At 40.0% G+C, this 13,244-nt stretch overlaps 1 protein-coding gene across 2 annotated transcripts in view; it reads right to left on the bottom strand.

Annotated features, from left to right (window-relative positions):
- Positions 1-525: 525 nt before the first annotated feature.
- The window catches only part of XPO4 (exportin 4), an 82,476-nt gene continuing 69,757 nt past the window's right edge, over positions 526-13,244 (bottom strand). For both annotated transcript variants that reach the window (XM_065631586.1, XM_065631595.1), the window contains 5 exons: positions 13,000-13,118; positions 11,940-12,070; positions 11,053-11,170; positions 9,756-9,848; positions 526-6,641 (listed from right to left, as the gene is read on the bottom strand). In XM_065631586.1, coding sequence (XP_065487658.1) covers positions 6,444-6,641; positions 9,756-9,848; positions 11,053-11,170; positions 11,940-12,070; positions 13,000-13,118 — 659 coding nt within the window. In that variant the 3' untranslated portion in view covers positions 526-6,443. The remainder of the gene's footprint in view (positions 6,642-9,755; positions 9,849-11,052; positions 11,171-11,939; positions 12,071-12,999; positions 13,119-13,244) is intronic.

Below are 13,244 nucleotides of genomic sequence, written 5' to 3'. Positions count from 1 at the left end.
CCAATTCATGTACAACCTCCTCCGTGGCTGACATACCAGACAAGTTCCACTTGGGAAGGCTGGGCTTTCCTAACTTTCTGCTTGTAATACATGGCAAATCAGTGAAGGAAAAAAAAAAAAAAATCACCACCAACTCCACCACTCAGGACTGAAGCAAATGTAAGTTTCAAAAAAGCAAAGATCGATAGGTTCTGCATACACTTACACAAACAAGTGTGAACAAAGGCTTTGTCGCCAAATCATTCAAGTTTATTCCAGACCTCATATTTAAGGTAAAGCAGAATAGTTCAGTTTTCTATATGAAAGGCTCCTGGATATGCTGTTGTTGTTATTCTTGCCAGCTGCTTTCAGGGATGTTCTCAAAATTACCTTAAATGTTTCTGTCCTTCACCAAAACACTCACTGAACTAAACCAGGCCAATATAAACATATAATTGCAATCATTTTACTTCTGAAACGTAAAATTCTAGTGATACATACAGCCAAGATGTATAGCAAGCTGTGACCACCATAGTTGTTCTGTAGTTTTAACTTTCAGGATTTTTGAAGCTTTTTTTTTTTTTTTTAAAGATTTGAGTGCATGAAAATAAGAGGGGAGCAACAGAAAATAGCTGTAGTTTATCCAAATGTAATTGTATTATAGCACATTAGGAACTGCTGCCTTTAACTGAACTTTTCTGATATACATGAAGTGACACACTGTTGGATGTCCCTTACATGGGAACAGATTGCAAGCCTGGAGAACATTTCCATGCCAGATAGCATCAGAAACTGTTTAGATTAAATCTACAAAAAAAATTTCAAGACTCAGAAATTAGTATTCCTTCCAATAATAGCAACCTAAAAAGTCACCATTAAACTTTTCTTTTTTGAGGATGGGGGAAAAGATTAATTTGATTATATATTCCCAGCCACTTCTGGTAATTGTAGTCCAGTGTAAGATACTCTGGTCCCAACCTAATCAAATTTTTTTCCTGTTGATGGACAAACTCATGCCTTAAGTGCTGATGTAAATTAAAGTTACCCAATCAACTTTAACTGAATTACTGCACATTCACTGTAGCCAAAGAGCACAACGTGTAGCCTGAGGTTTCATAACATTCCTATTTTTGTTTCTATCATAAGGAGGTATAACAAATGCTATTTCAGGGATTCAACACAGGCGAGATTTTAGAAAAATATTGAAGAAGAATACACACAAATCACACATGGCCAAAACAAAATAAGTCTTTAGTGGAAAACAATTTTATCCTCCTCCTGCTTATGGATCTTAAAAATACAGAAAGTGTTCATTTCAAAATCGAAAGTTCAGTTGTGATAAGGCTTGATCACACAACCATTTCCCAAGTCTTATTGCAACAAATTGTGAAATAGATCTATGCAACTTCATTTCTTCAACTGTACAGATAAAACAATACTTGAAATCAACTAGCACTTCAATCCCTGCATTTTTAATATATAAACTCAACATGGTACTGAATTATACATTTAAAATATTTACACACTTGACCAACAGCAGTATTAGCATTTATTGCCTTAAAGCTGCATGTTCACTGCATGGAGGTTCCTTATTTTGCACAAAGGGAACACATAAAAGAGGATAACCTTTTTTTCCTAATTATAAACTCTAGAATGGTTCAATGGGAGCCTGAAATGTGCTGGGGAATGCTATTAGAAAGGTTTTTATCAATTTCAAGTATCAAGCTGCAATAGATCGGAAAAATTACATGGGTAGTATCTTTCCCTTGAGGTTGGAAGGGTCTTCCAAATCTTTTACAAGAATGGCTTAAAAGGACAGGAAAAGCACAACAGGGAAAGGGAAGAAATAGAAAAGCAGAATCTACTCTAATTTACTGAGAAAGGAAAGCCAGGGATATCTTATTTCTCAGTTGCTAGAGCCCCAAGAAATCTCATGTTGAAAAAAGGGTTTTGTAAGACAGCCAAGAACTTAAGGCTCTAGAGCAAATCACACTTCATGATTTGCTTCATGATCAGTGCTGGAAAGCATTAATCTCATTTACTGCAAGGAGGGCACAATCTGCTCATATTAAAAACAAATTGACAGGGGGGTGAGGTGGCTCTTTAATTGATATCCTTAGGCTTTGGTTATACTGAGTGACTAGAGCAGATATGGGAGAAATAAGCGGTGTTTGCTCCTTGCAGAAAAGTGTAAAAACCCCCTAACCAGGCCCCCTACCACCACAAGTGGCACTTGTCACAAGTAGAGGCACCAAAGCCTCAATAACTAGCAACTGTCCTCTCACCATTTAGACCAGAACCGAGGCACACTGGTGGGGCATCTTGTTTAAGAAGCCACCATTTCAATTGGTTGTAATTGAAATAACTACAATTTACAGCAAGGATTACTGTACTGCAGTAGACCAGTCTTGGGGAATACTGCACCACTGCTGCCTCTACTGGGCTTTATAATTATGAAAATCTTCCATTTTCATTACAGTAAATCTTACACCTCACAAAACTAAAATATTTAATATTTACATTGCATCTCAGATCTTCAATGCATTTCATAGGCATAAGCTAATCCTCACAACATCCCTGTGAGGTAGGTAGGTATAACTGCTATTTTAACAACACAGTTCTAGCAACTTGCCAATGGCCACAGAGGATCCAGTGGAAAAACTGATACAAAATTAGAGCCTGGCTCCTACTCCTGCGCTTATATTCATCAGGCTACTTCCATAAAAAACACCCCTTCTTATGTAACTATTTAACCTAAACTGAAATTACTTGAAGTGTTTTACAAGAGAAATGCTGCAATTTATATTTTTGAATAGTTTTACAGATTACAGATTAGAATTTGCTTTACCTTTTAAAGAATTAGATTTTAAAAGGACAACTAACTGCTCTGAGCAAGCTTATTTTCTAGAACTACATGGCTTAGATATAAAGGGATTTACCCAAGTAAACACTGGGGCTTTAGTGAGTGCTATGCACTATCGAAGAGATGACTAATTCCAACCTCTCTTTCAACTAGTAGGATTTGGACACGCTGAGAAAACAAGTTTCTCGTTCCTGAGGAAAATGGTGAGCCCTTTATCACTAAACAGTGAAACACAAACCTCTGGGCAATAAGTAGCAGATTCTAGCAGTAATTCAGTGAAGATAATTAAGGCAGAAATGCATGTGAAAGTGGAAGTAGGCAACTTCTCCCCGTCCATGTGTATCTGTGCTTCCAAGGAGCTCTTGAATTTCATGACCAGCATCAAAAATTATAGGCTGAACAACAGAAAATTATGCCAGCATTAAAACCAGCTACTACAATGGGGAAGGAACTGGCAAAATGGGAAAGAAGCTACTTGATTCCTAGCCTCAGAAAGTAAACACTGAAGCAATAATCTGCTTTAGCAAAAAAAGTCTAGAGAAATATCTTTGTGACAATTATATCATGCAGCATTTATAATTCAGTCTGAGTTGCCTTTTTCCCCCCTTCAGTAAACAGGTGCATTTTTAGAGCCATTATTCACTTTGCACAGTGAATGGAAAATCAATGCAGTGATGCTATGAACATTTCAGGATACTTCTGAGGAGTCAACTCTTAATGTTCACTAAAAATGGTCTGTGAGTCTTTCCTATGGATTGAATAAGCTTTTGCAGCTAGATTTACAGCAACTGGATGTGTAGAAGATCACTGAAGGATTTTTTTTTTTTTTTAAGGGATATAGAAGCCAAATAGTTTCGGTAGAAGCAGCCACCTAGCCAGCAGTAGTATGAATTAATAAAACTTATTGCCAGAACCTTTTGCAACCATTTCATGGATGTCGCTAAGCAGAGACATCTTAGCATTTGCTCTAAAAGAAACAAAATGGCATGGAAAGAAGCCTGTTGAATATATGAGGATGGGAGAAAAATTAAGAAACAAGAAAAGAAGAACGTTGTCTAGCATAACATCAAGCAGGAAAATTACAAAAAAACTTTTACTAGGACAGTTTCCCTTTAACAAATAATATTAATTTTAAATGAAGGGCAAAGTTTTAAGCAGCTTTCAAAACTAGTCTTTGAAAGTAAGTGTTCATACTTCAGCAAGTCTTGAGAGCCAAAGATGCTGCGTGTCTCTGCTTGTTACAACACAGTGGGCCCGATTATAAAAGTAATGGGTACACACATTACTTTGTCCTGAATACTAACTCAGTTTGTGTTCCCATTCATCAATCACAACATGCAAGAGGATTTCAAAATTTTAAAGTTAATAAATATTTTTAAATAGTGAGCCAGCTTTAAGATTAAAAAAATGATAGTGACAGAGCTAGTTATAAAAGAAATTATGACTGAGAATATCAGTTATTCAGTCAGATCCAAAAAACCTGAAGGTATTTGCTACGATTGCTTTCAAGACTTTGGTCTAGATTTTTGACATTGGGCACATAATGACAAACTGGCAGCTCTGACTGCTGCTTATGTTCCCAGGCTTTAATGCCCTTCATCTGAAAAAAATGAGGTTTCAGAACTACTGCCCTATCCAATGTACAAACTCAGAGAAACTCCAGCAGCAGTTTCAGAAACATAGCAAAACCCAGAAAATTTTTTTTAAAAAAAATCAGCCATCAGAATAGTTTAAAAACAGAGATCAGAATCATTATCTCTTGTGCAAGTGCACAGCAAAGAAATCTTTCAAAGAAAAGTGTTACAGTTTCAAGAAAAAACTGAGAGCAATACCCCTGTTCTAAAATACTACACAAATTATCTTAGAAATACTAGTTGAGAAGGTACGTTATCTAACAAGTTTCACGGTCACTTTTTAATATTTAAATCTGTCCTAGCCCAGTTTCCACATAAATTATAAGAGAAAAGTATAATGAAGAGATGGCATTTTTGGCCTTGTGGATCCATGCTTGAGGCAGGTATGGATTTAACAAAAAAAATTAAAAAGTCTTAGGTCACTTATAGCACAATATTACACATTTGTGTAAGATTCTGCCTATTGTGACTCATTTTGAGATGAATAGCTGAAGAACGGCACAGAGTTGCAAACATGATGGGATACACGGCCATGTAACGGTGTATACTGTAGATTTTATATAGGTATTCAAAACAGATGGGAAATATTCAACAGCATAATCTAGCAGAGGCCTTAAACAAAAGGGCTCACTTCTGCCTCCATGTATTTCCACAAAAATCAATTTTACTAGATAATGCAGCATTTGTGTTTGCTTCAGTTTTCTCTGGCTCATGACTGAAGACAAAGCAAGTCTTGCTTTTGTATTCGTGTGCTGCTCTCCCTTGTTGGTCCACTATACTCAGGGCACTATATTCTGCTGTCATAATAGCTAAAGTGCTGATATAAAAAACTGAGCAAGAACAGAGCAGCTGGGAGGGCTCTGCAGAAGTGGAGCTCGATTCAGCAAAGCCAAAAATCCTCCACAGCACTGCACATCCCAGTTAACCTTTCTCAACTGGAGTCAGAAAAGTAAAAGGGTTTGACGCCCCTGTTCTAGCATAATTGTTTTAGCTAATGCCCCAACTTTTCAAAGTTTGCCAGTAATTTACACCTTTTGAGTTGTTATTGCTTAAGCAAACAGTTCAGTGTAGAAACACATTGCAGTTGCATGCAACCCAGGTATGAATCAAAGCAGATACTGAAAGTAGAACTACACATGAACCTTTCATTAGACACTCATTCCAAAATGACACGTCAACATGAAGGGCTGCCACAGGTACACAGCAGCTTAATGCCAACATCCTAAACCAACTCTGAAGAGTCAAATCTTGCCTTAAATTTCTTACCTAAAGTATAGGAGCTTTTTTTTTTTTTCCTTTTTAAATTAAGGCAATGAAATGGCTACAGTTCCTAAAGTTCATTTTAGGGAAACAAAAATATACACCTTTTTTCTTCTGAACTTTAGGCAGCAGAACATAATGTAAAAACCTGCATTGCATTAAACCTGCAATGCCAGGTTGATGTAGAAAACCAGAACTAAACACAAGTTAAAATACCATTTGGTTCTTCTTCCCCATTGGAACACAAACTCAAACTTTAAGAGAGGAAAAATAAAGCTTAAAATCAGCTAAACTCTTTAGAGCTTTGTATGTATCTGCATCACACTCTAACATGATTTTGGGTAGAAATCTGTATGCTTATCTGGCCACTCATATCTTAAACCAGTGCTGGGGGGGAGGGAAGGCACTAAATTTATTTTTCATTGTGCCCATATCTGTTTGCACATATATGGAAAAAAATTAAATTCAAATTTTCTATTCATTCTCTCCCACATACAAGTATGACAGATTGCAGCTAACATGTAATAGCAGAAGCTGATTCAAAGTTGACCTCTCCTATTCCGTTGTGTTATGTTCAAACTTCCAGGCTCTCTAGAATCTGAGATGGCTGCAAAGAACCCAGAGACAGGTACAAGATTTAGTCAGCATTCAGCATTTCTCAGTGCATTTTGCAGAAAGGGTCTAAATTAGGCATAGAGTTTTGTTGCTTATTTTACACAGAGAAGTCCACCAACATTTGCCATAAATTCTTCTAAACTCTTTAAGAAGGCCATCTTCTGCTTACGGTCCAGTGTAGGAGGAGTGCTGCTTGCAGTAAGCTTGTTGAAGGCATCTGCTAACCGCTGGTAAATTACTGGGTCTTGTTGAGTTGATAGCAATGTTTCAACTAGCTCTGAGTATTCAGCCTGTTAAATGAACAAGAATCTTATTAACTTAATAAATTTAAAAAATACAATATATACAACTTCTCTCATCAGGACGAAATCCAGAATCAAGGCTGTGACAGAAAACTGTCAGTACTTCACCTGTCACCCAGTTTCACTGACAGGGCACTAGACGTGACTGTGGCCCTACAGCCTTTACCTCTAAACCAGATAAAGGCTGTCAATCAGACCATGTTTTTAGTAAGGCTAAAGAAGTGCTTAGAGCTACATCAGTGCTCTGCAGGGAAGAGCAAGAAGAAAACTAAGGCACACCCTTCAAAGTGTCATCTGGCTCTTCCTTAGCATAGGCTTACTCCTGGAAACCACACTTCTCTTTCTCTACACCTGCCCCACATTCAGCGTGCTGTGCCAACCATCTCCTCCCACAGGTTCTCCCTGGGACAGAGCACTTAGATTCCTTCCTAAGGGTTTCCCACTTTTCCTCCTGCTTACTTGGACAGAAACAGAAGAGAAAGAAACATGTTAAACAGGACAGCGAAAGGACCATTGAGAGTTTTGGGAAAAGCAGCAAACTGACTATAACAGGCTCAGCCGCTGTGGGGAACACCCGGCTACATGGTATGCAGCAGCAGAGCTCCTTGGGTGGCCAAAAAGGCCAACAGCATCCTGGCTTCTATCAGGAATAGTATGGCCAGCAGGACAAGAGAAGTGATTGTGCCACTGGGAGCGTTGATCTGCTGGAGGGTAGGAAGGCCATACAGAGGGATCTGGATTGGCTGGATCGTTGGGCTGAGGCCAGTTGTATGAGGTTCAACAAGGCCAAGTGCCGAGTCCTGCACTTGGGTCACAACAACCCCAGGCAGCGCTACAGGCTTGGGGAAGAGTGGCTGGAAAGCTGCCTGGTGGAAAAGGATCCGGGGGTGTTGATCGACAGCTGGATGAACATGATCCAGCAGTGTGCCCAGGTGGCCAAGAAGGCAAACAGCATCCTGGCTTGTATCAGGAATAGTGTGGCCAGCAGGACCAGGGCAGCGATCGTCCCCCTGTACTCAGCACTGGTGAGGCTGCACCTCGAATCCTGTGTTCAGTTTTGGGCCCCTCATCACAGGAAAGACATTGAGGTGCTGGAGAGAGTTCAGAGAAGGGCAACAAAGCTGGTGAGGGGTCTGGAGCACAAGTGTGATGAGGAGCAGCTGAGGGAACTGGGGCTGTTTAGCCTGGAGAAAAAGAGGGTGAGGGGAGACCTTATCGCTGTCTACAGCTACCTGAAAGGAGGTTGTAGCATGGAGGGTGTAGGTCTCTTCTCCCAAGTAACAAGTGATAGGACAAGAGGAAATGGCCTCAAGTTGCACCAGGGGAGGTTTAGATTGGATATTAGGAAAAAAATTCTTCTCAGAAAGGGTTGTCAGGCACTGGAACAGGCTGCCCAGGGAAGGTGTTTAAAAGGTGTTTAGATGAGGTTCTTAGGGACATGGTTTAGTGATAGAGTTAGGTTATGGTTGGACTCGATGACCCTGAGGGTCTCTTCCAACTGAAACAATTCTACGATTCTATGACTTTGTGGAGACTATGGACACTTGTGCAAAAATGGATGGGATGGAGACCTAAAAGCTCTGCTGCTGGCCAGGATCTGGGCTGTTATTACAGACAGATTGCTGAGGGTCATCCTCAGCCCTCAGTCTGTCACCACTTGTTGTTCAGCCACACGGCCACCAATGACACTGCCAAAGGGCCCTTGGAGCAAGTGTATAGTGACTTCTGAGCTCTGAGAGCAAGGATGAAAGACACAGGAGCCAGAATGGCAGACCCCTCAGTACTGCTGGTGAAGGGCTTGGGTGGGGGTAGACATAACATGAAGTTGCCACCTCTGGCTGGTGTCACAGAGTCTTTTTGTCAGAAACCTGGTTCATGTCATTACAAGCCTGCTCTCTGTCATCTTTGAACGGCTAAGAAAATCATGAAGCAAGTACTCATGGAAACTCTCTGGACGCTTGAAAGAAAAAGGGATGGAGAACAGCCACTGTGGATTTATCAAGGGTAACTCATGCTTTACTAACCTGTCTTCTGTGATGAAATGAGGGGAGAGCAGTGATGCCTGATGTTAGAAAGTCTTTAGCAGTCTTACACAGCATCCTTGTAACCAAGCTGGGTTTTACTGTCTAGATGGGTGAACTACTACATGGGTGAAAACACACCTGTATCATCAGCCTACATTTATCCAGTCCTAAAATTACATTTGGCCCTTTGAAGGCAACCGCGAAGCTGATGTGGCCCCCGGTGAAAATGAGTTTGACACCCCTGCTCTAAAGCATTGTGGTTAATGGCTCATATTCCACCTGGAAGCTGGTTACAAGTGGCACTGAGAGCTCTCATCTGGCCCTTGTCCCATTAAATACTTTAGTCAGTGGCTGCAGGAGGAGAGGAAATGCGCTTTCCTCAAATCCGTGGATGAAACCAAACCAGGGAGTGCAACCAGTGCATTCAGGGGCAGGACTGATACTCAGAGACACCTGGTCAGGCTGGGGGAATGAACTGACAGGAACCTCATGAAATTCAACAAGGACAAATGCAAAGTCCCACAGCTGAAACAGCCCAACCCCCTGCAACTATACACTTGAGGAACTGGCAGGCTGAGGAGCAGTCCTGCTGAATAAAGGACCTGAAGGTCCTGGTGGGCAGCAGACTAAGCCAGTCAGCAGCGTGCCTTGTCAGCTGTGAACTCTGGCAGCGTACTGGGCTGTATTGATTGTACGTCTTTACACAGCACTTGTTAGATTAGATGTGGAGTACTGTGTCCAGTCTTGGATTCCTTAATACGAGAAGGATATTGATGAATTTGAAGACTGGCAGGTGCTGAAAGCACATGAATTATAAGGATAATAAAGCATTCAACAGGCTGCTCAGAGAGGCTTTGGAATATCCATCTTGCAGGTTTTCAAGACACAGTTGGAAAAAGTCCTGAGCAACCTGATTTGAATTCAGTGTTGACCTCACTTTGAGCAAGAGGCTGGACTACAGACCTCCTGAGGGTCCCTTCCAACCTGAATGATTCTGTGATTTGCCAGACGCACAGTAACTAGCCACTCTCCTTTAGCAAATGACTGGTTTTCAGGGTTAAGTGTCTAAATGCCATACCTGATGCAAACACACTAATGTGTAGAATGCTTCACCTGCTGCAGTTGTCATTTCTGTGTTGTGCTTCTGAAGTACCAGCATATCAAAGACCATCTAAAATCACAAAACAGAAGTAGTTACAGAAGTGTAAACTTAACTTTTTACTTTACCAACATTTGCTGCTGAACCTCATCTTCACTTCTGATAATAATAATGAACATCTGTTTACAAAGATCCAATTTGTTGTTTGTTTTGGAAAGCCAAGTTCTTTTAGGAGGAGAGTCTTGGCTTAACAGCACGAATTCGCATCTCAAAGCACTGAAACCTGTTGTTGATTTGTGTGTGTTCTTCAGAGAGAAATGGCATCTCTTGTATTTTTCTCCAAAAGCTACAGATATGCCAGAGAAATAACAAAAAAAGTCTTTGATCTTCCCGAATAAAACAGGGGACTTTTCCCCTCAAGTTTTGGAGACTCCTACAGCTTACAGAAAGCCAAATAGGGAACAAATTTAAAATAATATTATTATAATTTAAAGTGGAAACTTAGAGAAAAGGCAGAAAGCTATGTTAACTTAAACAAAATTATTTAAGGTGTTTCTCAATCTCTCAGCTTGGCTGATGCATGCTTTTAATGAGCAGTCCCCAGAAGTTTCAACGTCAGTTTGTTAAGAAAGGATGTCTTAAGGAAAACCAAAGCCTTTACAAAATCAGAAGACAAGCACACAAGTTCCCCAATTACTTTGTTCCCAGTTAGCAGGAACCTGGTTTGTACCAGGTCACTTCAAAATTTGATGAGACAGAGGATGATCCTAAAATGAAAGTACTAAATGTGATACTGTATTAAGAAGAGGCATAATTCATTGGATACATTGAATAAGTGACAGCATTTTCTTTCTAGTTCCCAACTATGATCTTTTTTCTGCCTCTTGTTTCAATACTCTACCTAGCCTCCAGTTCACACAACTCTGGAAGCTTTTTATTTCACAGCTTTGACAGTAAACATAACTGCTAAAACTGTCAATCAGGTTCATTCTAGAGCTTGTGTGCAGAGCATGAATAAATAAATACAAATTACATTCTGAGAGGCTCAGGTCTTTTGTTGATAGGCAACAAGTAATTTCTTCTATCTACACTTCCATTCTCTTTTGTACTCTAGTCCAATGTCTCCAGTCCTTCATGCTATCTTTCTTCCTAAACTGGCAGGTTTTTAGGTAGCAGGTATGTGTGATCCTGATAAACCCACTCAGATATGATCGCTGGCCTCTTGATGCTACCTGTATGCAAAAGCCCAAAGTAACACAAAATGCAGATGCCTTACCTTAAGAAAGTGCCTTGTTGCTAGAAAAAGGGTTGAATCTGTTTCTTGTGCTTTTGCACACTGTTCTGCTAATGGTGTTACAGCCTCCAGGCAGAGCTGACAAACCTCTGAACTCATTCTGATAACGGGCATTAAAGAATCAAAGTCAGATTTCAATTAAATTGTGGTAAAACTTCCCAGTGGTGTCACTAGAAAGTATTTTAAATGCTTGCATTTTCCAAGATTTCATTCTAAATCTGTTAATAAAAATTAAATTAAAAATAAAATAGCAAAGAAGGGGGGGGAAGAATTCCAACTTTGTCGCCTCCTTTTATTAGCTACATGCTCTAAGGTAACATAACCCTCTCTGACATAACATTTTCAGAAAGAGTCCCTTATGGTCAAGCTCATCTGTTTCTGACACGTGCCGCAGATTAGTGAGAATGGTGCTCCTGCTCGGAGCGGGAGAACCCATTGGCACCCTGACAGGAAATGCTCTGGAGCTGGCCCAGTAGAACAGCAGTGGTGGTTTGTGTTACCAGCTGAGAAACTAATTCAGGAATGGCTTTGGGAAACCAGCTGAAGGCTTATGAAGTTACACACTCTCAAGTGAAGTAATGGAGGAGGCAGGAATGGCTGCCAGAAAAAACTAACACGCTAAACCACTTAAAGGCTGCGTTCAAGCAACATGAGTCCGAGGAAATTCAGCTAATACTTGAATCTCAGACACTACAGTGAAACTCTCCATCACCAGAGAGCAGATAGGGAGAACCCATTACTGATATATCATTATAGATACAGAGATTGATAGAAAAGGGAAAAAAGCAAAGAAAATACATCAGACTTTTAACACATGCTTATAAAACCAACTCCGATTTTTAAACAGTCCCAAGCTCTATAAAGGATACGATGACATTCCTAACTCCAGTGAGTACATTAAGCTCTTAAAGAGGTCCTCTGGAAGTTGTGGAATTTTCTCTGGGAATATCTCACAGATGAAAGTGATTAATTTGTAATATTGATTACACAGGGATGGAAACTGTCAAAAGAAAAACCACGGTAATTTTAGAATTAATCACGTAACTCTGTCCTGACATAATTTCTATTTGTACAAAGAGACAGGACTGATGCTTTCCACTGAAGAAGAAAAGACAATTTTAGTAGACAACTTCAGCGTCTTTAGAATGGCTACAACTTTATCGGCAAGTGCTGTGGTACAAGAAAAAAAAGATTGCTAAAGCCAAACAGTTGATGGTGGGAGTCTGGTATTTGCTCTATACAAACTCAAGGAGTTCTACTTCTGACATGAGTGAGTCTAGTCCGGTGGGGTAAAGGCCCCATGAGCACTTGTAGCTCAGAGGGTTCCTAGGGTACATCCTTGGACCCAGTTTCATCTGAAATGGATGTGGATCTCACGCTCAGCGAGCGATACCAGGTGACAAAGCATGTTAAGAGGGGACAACTGAGATCTACTTCGAATCAGGAGAACACTTCTGAAGTGTAACACTAACGCAGTGCAACTTAATGCAACACTGCCCTTCCATTGCTTCATGTTCCTGACAAGCTGCTATGATACAAAACGCAGCTGTATTGTGAAAATAATTAAAGAGTTACTACTTGCTCCCGATTTTTTTTTAATAATATCACTGCTTATGCTTCCTATCACATTTCTGACACTATCAGAAAAAGGATTCCACGGGCCACATTTCAGGTTTGGCTAATTGTTGTCCCGCATGGACTCACTTCTAGAAGAAAAAAGTTTTGTTTAGGCCCTTCGATTACATATTTTCTCAGCTTATAGTATTTCTTTTCAAACAGTATCAAGAACTATAGAACAGTTATTTGCATTTTAAAAAACCTAGAAAACTCAACTTATGGAGGTAGAATGCATAGAGGAATGAATTCTTGGATTTCATTACTATAAAGCTTTCGTATTCAAGCAACTACGTGTAAAAAGAATATACTTACTTTCAGCAGATCCTGGGACATCAGAGGTAGAACTAGATTAACCCCATACAAGACGACATCTGCTGCTGATACAGATCTATTTGTAGCTTGTCCAGGCTCATGTCCTCTAAATACTTCATCTGTAGAAAAGACAAAAAATGTTTTATATAAAAGGAGGATTAAACATATTGAAGCAAGAGTCCAATATCTTTACAATAAAGACATTTTTTAAAATAGGGCTATTCCCCTCTCCCCCAAAACATGAG

Source organism: Caloenas nicobarica, chromosome 1, assembly GCF_036013445.1.
Source record: "Caloenas nicobarica isolate bCalNic1 chromosome 1, bCalNic1.hap1, whole genome shotgun sequence".
In the NCBI taxonomy this organism is placed as follows: domain Eukaryota; kingdom Metazoa; phylum Chordata; class Aves; order Columbiformes; family Columbidae; genus Caloenas; species Caloenas nicobarica.
The sequence above is the reverse complement of the archived record's forward strand: the minus strand, read 5'-3'. Positions and strand labels throughout refer to the sequence as shown.